This window comes from Montipora foliosa, chromosome 1, assembly GCF_036669935.1.
Source record: "Montipora foliosa isolate CH-2021 chromosome 1, ASM3666993v2, whole genome shotgun sequence".
Taxonomy (NCBI): Eukaryota; Metazoa; Cnidaria; class Anthozoa; order Scleractinia; family Acroporidae; genus Montipora; species Montipora foliosa.
Window position 1 is genome coordinate 34293496 of NC_090869.1, and position 10000 is coordinate 34303495.

At 39.2% G+C, this 10000-nt stretch overlaps 1 protein-coding gene across 1 annotated transcript in view; it reads right to left on the reverse strand.

Moving 5' to 3' along the window:
• LOC138013336 (latent-transforming growth factor beta-binding protein 1-like) overlaps positions 1–10000 on the reverse strand; it is an 89358-nt gene that overhangs the window by 77463 nt on the left and 1895 nt on the right. Inside the window, exon 2 of the mRNA XM_068860384.1 lies at positions 9322–9501. Within this exon, the coding sequence (XP_068716485.1) occupies positions 9322–9501 (180 nt within the window). The remainder of the gene's footprint in view (positions 1–9321; positions 9502–10000) is intronic.

A 10000-nucleotide genomic window follows, 5' to 3' on the forward strand; every position in this document is an offset into this window, starting at 1 on the left:
TGCCAGGCATAAGAAAGTCCAAGGCCCCCACCGAGAAACTGGCAAGATCTGTAACAGTGTATCATTCCACCAATACACGCGAGAAATGCGCTGCTTGCCATAATCCCAAACACAAAATAGCTTATTGTCCAAGTTTCAAGAAGAAATATGTTATGGAAGAGCGGAGCTTAATCCAGGAACGAGGTATTTGTTTCAGCTGCCTGAAAGAACAATGCCAAACACTTCTCTTGTCCCTTCTTTCAATTCCTCGGTTGTCAATGGTTATAATAAAATCCAAATTCTCAGGAACCCACCAAATTGAGTCAAATATTCCTGGATAAAATGCTCCCACATTTAGGATTCCACATCGGAATCAATTGACAAAGATTAAATCTTTATTTCAACCCACCAACAAAGCAATAGTAGCCCTGCAAGCGACATCACTTGATTGAAACCAACAGCATTTCCGCAAGGTGGGTTCCTCACCTTTGTTGGACGGTTGTACTTTGTAACAACACATTTTTTATCCCCTGAGTCCCGACATTAGTGCATTGTCACACTCGTCCAGTCACGCCTCCTTTGTGTTGACAAACTGTAAAGCACATTCAAAACTAGACGCTCCACGAGCGTACACTTGGTTGCCTGTGGTACGTGTTACTCAAAAACAGAAGGGACTGAGTTGGGTGGTATTGAACTGCAGCGTTCCAGCTGGGTCGTTCTGAAGTCGTGCCAGCAGAGGCCCTTTGGTTCACTTGTACATACGTCGAAACATCTTTTTCTAGAATACCTGCGATGGAATACCTGGCGTGGTGATCGTTTCATTAAAAGAAGCGCCAGTGACATCATGTTGCGAGGTAGGTAGTGAGAAAGGCTGTCCATCATTCAATCTACATTCGTTATCCTGGGCCTCTTGATAAAAAGCTTCTTGTGCAGTGGTTTGGCCAAGTTCATCTTGTCTTTTCAAACTGATCTAAGTTAGCCTGCTTTTCTGCAGTGATTTCTTAGAATTTTAATTTTTTGCTCAACGGCAGCTTGTTTGGCCCGAAACTCAATAAGCATTTCTTACGATGAACTTTGACTTGACTTTGATATCTTTGATCCATAAGTACATTGAGAATGCCGGGATTTTGGGATGAAACAGAATTCTTGTCTTCTTCGCTATCTTTGTTTTTTTTTTTACAGCGAGCGCGAACGGGGGAGAGCAACATAACTACCGCGTGGGTGGGAGGAGTGGAAGGGTTTCGGCGGGAAAAATAGGGACACTGTTCGATCTTTACTGCGACTAGTGTTCAGCGAGTCTCGTTGCACCAACAAAGGCAATACCTGATTGGTCCATAACACAATACATCTCAAAATGATTTCGCATCAACTGTCAATAAAAATACAGGCAAGGCTCTCAAGTTTCAAAAACAACATGGCTTATCTATAGAAAGAAGCTTAAGTTTTCGAAAGGCTATCTAGGCAACTTGGTGGATTAGTCCTAAAAAAAGAACAGAAGAAAGCGATTACGCTTTTGCTCCAAGGCAAGGATGTATTGGCTGTTCTTCCTACAGGATTCGGGAAAAGCCTGATTAACCAAAGCTTTGTACTTGTCAAGCAAATGGGAAATGAGAGCACTTCTGGAAGAGAATGGCCCTCGTTGTTTGGTTATTGTATCGTTACGAATTAGGAGAGGAACAGATTAATTCTAATGATTTTGATTTGAGCGTTAAGGCTTTTAAGAAAACTGTTACGCTTGCCCTGAGCAAGCTTTGTTGAGAGACTTCTTACGGTTGTTGCGGGATGAATCCACGGCACTCAAGAGACAATTGCCGCTGATAGTTGTCGACGAAAGTCACACACTTGAAACTTGATAAGTGTAATTTTTTTTCTTAATACCACTGTATGTATGGATCCAGATTTTTGAGTTTACAGTTAAACACGTCGCAGATCTCCTGTCAAGGATTGTTTTTAGTTACGGAAAGATGCGGCCAAGTCCGTTCACATTTTGAATTGAAATACGCGAAATACTGGTTAAAAAACCCGGATTTCCAAAAAAATTGACTGTATCTAAAAGAGAAATGTCAGTAGGTCTTGCAGTCGAACGTTGAGCAAAAAGTTGTCAAGTTTTCGTCGAAAACGCGTGGATATCCAGTTGCTTGACATAACTATTCCACAACCTTTCATTTTCCATTTGCTCGACAAGTACAAAGCTTTGGTAGATCAGGCTCTTCCCGTGATTCAGATATTCCATAGTAGTCCAAAGTGAAGAGTGTTTTTAGTTCGTCGCTTGTCAAAGATACCGGCGCTTTGGGTTGATTTCCCTTTCCTTACTTCTTAAGTTGTTTTTGTTTGGACTAAAGAACCTCTCTGGCTTACTCAAATACCAGGTCGTTTGTGATGCTTGCGCAATAGCCTTTTTCTTCAGTTGTCGTTCCAAGCTAGCCACTACACTTCAAAGGAAAGTCGGCTCGTATTCATTGCCGTCTTTAGTGCGGACGGAGATGATAAATTGGTTGATGTATTCAGTATTCATTCAGCTCAACCGCTGGAATAGTTTCCATTTTCCTGTCTTCGACTTTCGTTTTCAAAAGTCGTTCAAGCAATCGTACATCTCGTTCAGTTTTATGAGCGGCATTTCTGTTTTCTTGTTCTAAAATAAATTCCTCAACTGAGCAAACAGAAACAAACCTTACCTCGGTCATTTTTCAAAGCACGCGGTTTTTGTGCAACGGCTGTTGGATGACGTTCCATTCGAAATGTTCATTCATCACTAGTGAAATTTCGTCGTTCGGATCGCTGATTGGACGAACGATATTTCTTCACAGTGAAATTTTGTCGTTCGTGTTCCTGGGTGGCTACATTTAGAATCAGTACGAATTTTATTGACTATGATTTTCATGGATAAATCTTAGTACCTATGAAAAAAAAAATGTGGTTCTTCAAGAGGTGACTATTTTGTTAAACCCTCAAGACTTGACAAACAAATTAAGTCCTTTTCAAGAAATGGTGTAAAAATTCGGAATAGTTTACCTCTAATTCACCATCTATTCGAAAACAATTTTAACATTAAAATCCACAGTATCCTACTCCAAAGACTTTCAGAAGAAAATGAATATATTGATTTATTATATACACACCAATGAAATACTAAGTGAGCTTTCGCGCGAAAACATGATATCTTCATACGTGAAAATAACATGTTCTCTTCACACGTGAAAAGATCACTGTTGCTATGGTTACATATAAAAATCGCACCTTTCGATGCATTTTGTGGAGTGATTTAGTATTTCATTGGTGTTTATATAATGTTAAAAAGAAGCGACTTTTTGAAACATTTAGCTATAAAAAACATTTAAGAAATTTTGTAAAAACGGTTAAAAATACATGGCTAAAAAATATACGACGTTTCGACGTTCTCGGACGTCATTATCAAGTGAAAAAGAGACAGTGTGAATATTCTATAAATACAAGAAAAAAGAATAGTTCATTAAGAAATAAGGTAACATAAAAATATGCTATGTAGTCAGAAAGTCAAGGCACCCTTTCTATACAAGAGGTATCTCGACGATACTCTTACTACAATACCTAAAGCCGATGCTGCTGCTGACTTTCTGACTACTTTGAATCGTCTACATCCGAGCCTGAAGTTTACAATGGAATTTCCCATTGATAATATGATCCTTTTCTTTGGAATTGAGTTAATTAAGAATGGAAGAGAACTTGAAACCCATACATACATACATACATGCTTTATTGCAACTCCCTAAAAAGGGTTTTTCAGTTACAAGTTAAATAAAAAATACAAAGAACGATAATTGATATATAAATAAGAATAAATAAGCAATTAACTAATACAAATCTAAATTATGTGTTTTGCTAAATAGATGAAATTAAGTTAAAAGTAAATGTTTGGTCAATTTCGATCTAAAGGCCTTTACAGAATTTACATTTTTAAGATCATTACTTAGGTTATTCCATAGTTTGGCTCCACGGTATAAAAAAAAAAAAAAAACCCTGACCGGTAGCCAATCTGCATCTCAAAATGTTCAAATGGTTGCTCTGTCTTGTATTTCTAATATTAGTTTGACAGCGAAATGTAAATTTTTCTGCCAGATAATCAGGGAAGAGATTGTGAATACATTTAAAAATCATTATTGCATCATTTAGATAGAGTCTATCGCAGACAGGCAGCCAATTAAGAGATCTGATGCCTTGTGAAATATAATCGAACTTTCGGAGTCCCAATACAATACGAGCAGCGAAATTCTGAACCAATTGGAGTTTCTTAATATTGGAACTAGTGTTCGACCAAACCGTCGAACAGTACAAGAGTTTACTAAAAATAAAACAGTTCATAAGTAAAATCAATGTCTTCTTATCTAGTAGGTGCTTGATTCTGTTTATGTGGATCAGTTTATGTAGACAGTTGGAAGCGGTTTTGGTAATATGATCATTATAGGTTAGTGACTGGTCAATGTAGATACCAAAATCCTTGGCAACAGTAACAGGAGTGATTTCTTTTCCAAGCATTGAGACAGGTACTGAAGGCAGCCGTCTTAGGAGTTGTGGTACGCCAATAAACAGGACTTTGGTCTTATCTGGGTTTATTAGTGAAGAATTTCGACAACACCAGCTGCAGATGTTATTGAGGTCCTTATTCAGATTGGCAATGGCAGTATTTATGTTGGGAGAAGGAAAGGGCTGTTTCCGTGGAATGGAGCTTACGGTTACCACTCTGGGTTTTAGCTAATTTCTTGTTTGCAGATAAGAAATCAACAAGCTGTCTATGAGCCAGGCGCTCAGACACAGGCAAAAGAGAGATAAGTCTATGATTGCATGGTTCTTCAGAATCACCTGACTTTAGGACTGGAGTTACCATGACCTTGCAAAGGTTTTAGTGTTGAAGGAATTGTTCATAATGGTTGTTATCGCCGGAAGAATTGCTGGCAGACTACCTTTGAGCACTCGAACAGACACTTCATCATAGCCAGGTGCTTTGTTGGAGGCGAAGCCCCTAATAACAGATTCGACATCCTTATCTGACACAGCATGAAATTGAAATATTTCAGGACATTCATCTGGTGTTGCCACTGTAGTTATAGGATTAATATCAAAGTTATGTTCAGTAGCAAGGTCACCAGCTTTCTGGGCAGTGATACATCCCACAGACGTGAAATATTCGTTAAATTTATTTGCGAAAGCAACCGGGTTATCAGGTACAGTAGGACGAGGATGTTTTTTCCTTGGCAGGCAGTTATTTATGATCTTCCATATCGCATTGGTATTTCCACTACACTTCAGTAGTTCGGATCTTACATGAGCTTTTTCTGCAAATCTGAGCTCACGCTTGACTTCCTGTCTAAAAAGTCGATAAGCATTCCAGTGAAGGCGGTCATTTGAGTTGATAGCACTTTTGTGCCATTGATCTCGGGTCTTCATTAATTGGCGAATTTCAGTCGTAAAAAATGGATTTCGTCTGGCCTTGATCTTAACTCTCTTTATTGGGGCATGAGCATCCAAGATATCTGTGAACGAGGCATTAAATGTGTCCACTTGATCATCAAAATCATCAAATATGGATATCATGTGGAAGGGTGCAAATGCCAAATCCTCGCAGAATCGCTCAACATTATAGCCAATGTAACTCCTGATAGTAACATATGAGGGCTTGAGTCGAGGGGTCTTCAGCGTCAAAGCTAGGTAGACAAGATAATGATCGCTTATTGAGAAGGTGAGCACGTCAGAGTGGCTAACAATATTCTTATTTGTAGACATGATCACATCAATAAGAGATTTTGAGGTCTCAGTCACTCTTGCTGGCTTCTCGATCAGTTGCAATTTAGATCACCAAGCACAATAATATCCAGATCCAGGAGTAATGCATTAGTTTGTAAGCGATTCAAAGCAGCTGGTAGGTGTATCTGGAGGTCGGTAGGTGTTACAGATCAAAAATGACTTGTAGCTTCTACACTGTACTTTCAGCCATAGTTGTTGAAAGCCGTCCTCATAAGCAAATGATAAGTCCTCCAGTATAGTGACTTTAAGGTTGGACTTAGAATAAATGCACAAGCCGCCTCCATATTTGTGTGGTCCGCGATCTTGTCTGAAGAGCTGATAACCAGAGATCTCAACACACGCATCAAGTACAGATAAATCGAGCCAAGTTTCGGAGATGGTGAAAATATCGAAACTGTTATGCAGGATGGTGTCTTTAACGAGGCAGAATTGTTCTCTTGATTTCAAGGAGCGAACATTCAAATGAGCAACTTTTACCATCGCCTTCAAACCCTTCGGTATATAGAACTTGGCAGAGTTACATTGTCCGTTAGGTCCTGGATGAGGATGAATGTCTCCATTTCTAGCCACAGAAAGAGCAACCGGGTTGAGGGAAGCCGTACAATTTGAATAGTAAGCCACTCTTGACTTCTGAAACTTCTTGTGAGTTGAGGTGACAAAATGGCCGCCGAATCGTGACAAGTTCCTTGGCGAAATTAGATTGAAATCAACCGGGTATGAGTTAAAATACATGCCAAATTTATCTCCGTAGTACACTTGAGCATTCTCGAAGAGCTTGGGGGAATATAAGTTGACAGGAAACGAAGCAAACAGCGAAAAACTTAATAAAATTACGGACGAGATCAAAGCACGTCCGACCGCCATGACCGCTTGAAAGCAATTGGCTTCAGCATCCGTTCGATAGCGATGTTAAACCACCATTTTCTCACCCCTGCAGCCGGTTTGGAGCCGTTTCCTGGGCCTCAAGTTTTCAAACATAATTTAAAGCGTTATTAAGTGTGATTAGAAATATAACACAAACCCATGTTTACAGAAAGCCAACCAGCACTGGTCTACTCCTGCATTTTCAAAGCCATGTAGACAAACGTTACAAAACCGATTTATTGAAGACCATGTTACGTCGCGCCTATGCCTTGTCATCTACGACTGAAGCGTTTAATAGGGAATGTGCCAAGTTGCGTTCTATATTCTCCCGACTTGATTATCCAATTGGCCTTATAAATTCCACCATTAATATGTTTATTCAAAATATTGTAACTAAGCCAGAAAAGAAAACGGACGATGGTAACACGATCAGAATAGTTCTTCCCTTCAAAGATCAGATAGCCGCTAATGCAGTCCGTAGGCAATTACGTGATCTGAGCAGTAAGATTTCCGTCACTTTACAACCAGTTTTTGTGAGCAAAAAATTGCAGCAAGATCTCAAGCCGAAAGAAATTAAGCCGAGTATTGTAAGTCAGCATTGCGTTGTTTATAAATTTGCATGTGATCTGTGTGATGCAGATTATGTCGGTTATACAGCCCGACACCTTCATCAACGCATTGTTGAGCACAAGTATTCGGCTATCGGTAAACACCTTTTGGAAGCGTACGGTGACAAAAATCTTCTTAATGAGGACCAATTTCGTGTTCTTAAGAAGTGCCACGGGAAATTTGACTGCCTCGTTTACAAAATGATATTGCTTAAAGAACTGAGGCCTGGCCTTAACACTCAGAGTGACTCCATAAGTGCTAAACTCTTTGTTTAGCTTGTAGCATATCTTTATGTTACTTTTTTTCTTGATGAACTATTCTTTTTTCTTGTATTTATAGAATATTCACACTGTCCCTTTTTCACTTGATAATGACGTCCGAGAACGTCGAAACGTCGTGTATTTTTAACCGTTTTTACAAAATTTCTCAAATGTTTTTAAGAAACGTTTTTTCGCAATTCTTTATAGCTAAATGTTTATATAATAAACAGAATATTACATGGCCGCTTGGAGATACAAAATTTCTCTTCTCGTGTTGAAAAATAATTCACTCGTTCGCTACGCACACTCGTGAAAAATTCTTCTACACTCGAAGAGAAATTCCGTATCGCCGCGCGGCCACGTAATATCCTCTATTTATCTGTCTTAATAACAAAAATACATGTATCCTAATACTTTGGCTTTTCATATTTGCATTTTGTATTGATTTAAGTTGATTTTAGATGATATTTACTTATTTCAGTGGACTGTACACTTTGTACACTAGTTTTTTTGAATACCTATTCGTTCTGCAATGTATTGTTGGTAAAACACAACAGAATACGGTCGCTTTCTTCAGTAGTTCTCTCCTTTACACACGTGTAATCACTCACCTCGACTCGCTTTTGCTAACTGCGAGCAAAGCAGATTGAACATGTAAATGTAATGTATGCGAAGGGGGAGGGAGCGAGGAGAAGGAGCGAAAAACCATCAGCAACCAACCCCACAACATTTTCGAAACCTCCCATTTTCAATCACGTGTGACGAGCACGGGTTTGACGTCAACTACAATCAATCATAACGCGCCTCGTGTAAACATTGGCGTAATACAATTTAAAATTCGCCGAGAAAAAACTGAAAGCTCGACTTACCGTTAACGTTTTGCTATCCATGTTTCTACTTTGCGCGATTCGTCAACAATGACATATACCGTAGCCAACAATTTTTTCAGCCAGTTAGGAGCGATATTTTCTCCGTCTGTAGGGGAATGGACGTTTAAAAAATGTTGAGCGGTTTATTGCTGGTGGTTTCTCACTAGCTCCTTCTCCTCGGCCCATTCACCCTCGGGTTTCGTTAGACTTTGGGCCAGGTTTTCACTCGGCTATATCCATAGTCCCCAGTGGAAGGAAGCGTCTTAAATTCGCCAAACCGCCTGCTACACAGGCCAGGCAAACAAGGAGGAACTATTCGATGTGGCTATGTGCTGCATTTATGCGAGCAAATTGGGGACGGTGGGAAGGTTTTTTTCTTTTGCTACGCCACTTGCACAAAGAAGAGAGTAAATGTTTCAGTCCCCTGATAGCTATGCTCATTCTCGAACATATTTCAGTTACATAAGGATATACTGCAAACAAATGACTGCTTTCACAGATTCCAATGTATTGTGTTCCTGTACATGTCAAACTCGTACAGGGATTTATCGCTCTCAACCTCACTGTTCTTAGAGATTTCCCAATTAAAATATGGTAAAAGTTAGTATCTAAATAGTACGTTTTACAAATTTGTCGAGCAGCACGGATTGCCAGAGTGTGCTTTGGGTCCTTTTCAAGAGAATGTACTGATGTGGCTCACAAGCAAAGCTCATCCTCAATTCATGTATAACTGGTGCATCGAAAAACTGGATGGAATCTATTGCTTGGGAATTGAATTTAACTTTATAATGTACCGAATTTTTGGGATGGCTCTTTCAAATGTTTTTTCACATTTAGAAGAGACCTTGAAAATTATGTATCTTTGAGTTGATGAACCAAGGGTGCACACGTTTTCATCTCCCTTATTCAGCCTCTAGGCCCTGGACGTTCCATTGCTCTCATCAGATTACAGAAAACTCTACCTGGAAGATGTCCATTATAGATCTCCAACTCACTGATTATAAGAGGCAGCTCATGTTTTGCTTTGAACTCTACGCTTACAATTCTTCCAACGTTGTTTCCCCCTAAACTTAGGTCTCGGATTTTCTTCTTGGCGGAAAATGTTACATTAGATACCCAACGCTGCTCTTGGTACGAGGGGCCTGAAATAAAAACACAACAGAAAAAGTCATCAATAAAAGACTCTTACAACTCTAAACGAAACATGATTTTTCACTATCCCACTTAAGTAGGCTCCCCAAAGTTAAACTGAAGGCGGCGCGCAAGATGGGCACTAGTATGGCGCGTAAAGTCTGAATCGTGCATGTTTTTCTGATTTTTGTGACGTCTGCATGACCAAATCTGTAAGATTGACAGTACTTTTCTCCCGTTTCCTTTGGTAATTTTTTTCAAAAAATTCTCTAAGCTCTAAACACGTACAATCCCTACCAAATACCTCATATTTGTTAACATCGGTAAGAAGTAATCAAATATATTTAGAAAAAAGAGAAATTAAAGAATATTGGCAAAAACTGTCTGAGCGACCTTGACTTTTTACCACTTCAAAATGTCAGGCAATATCATTTCAACAATGTGGCAAAGAATAAAAAAAAAAATTCACTGAAGGAAAGTATAAATATTAAGGAAGTTAAGTGAAGCTAT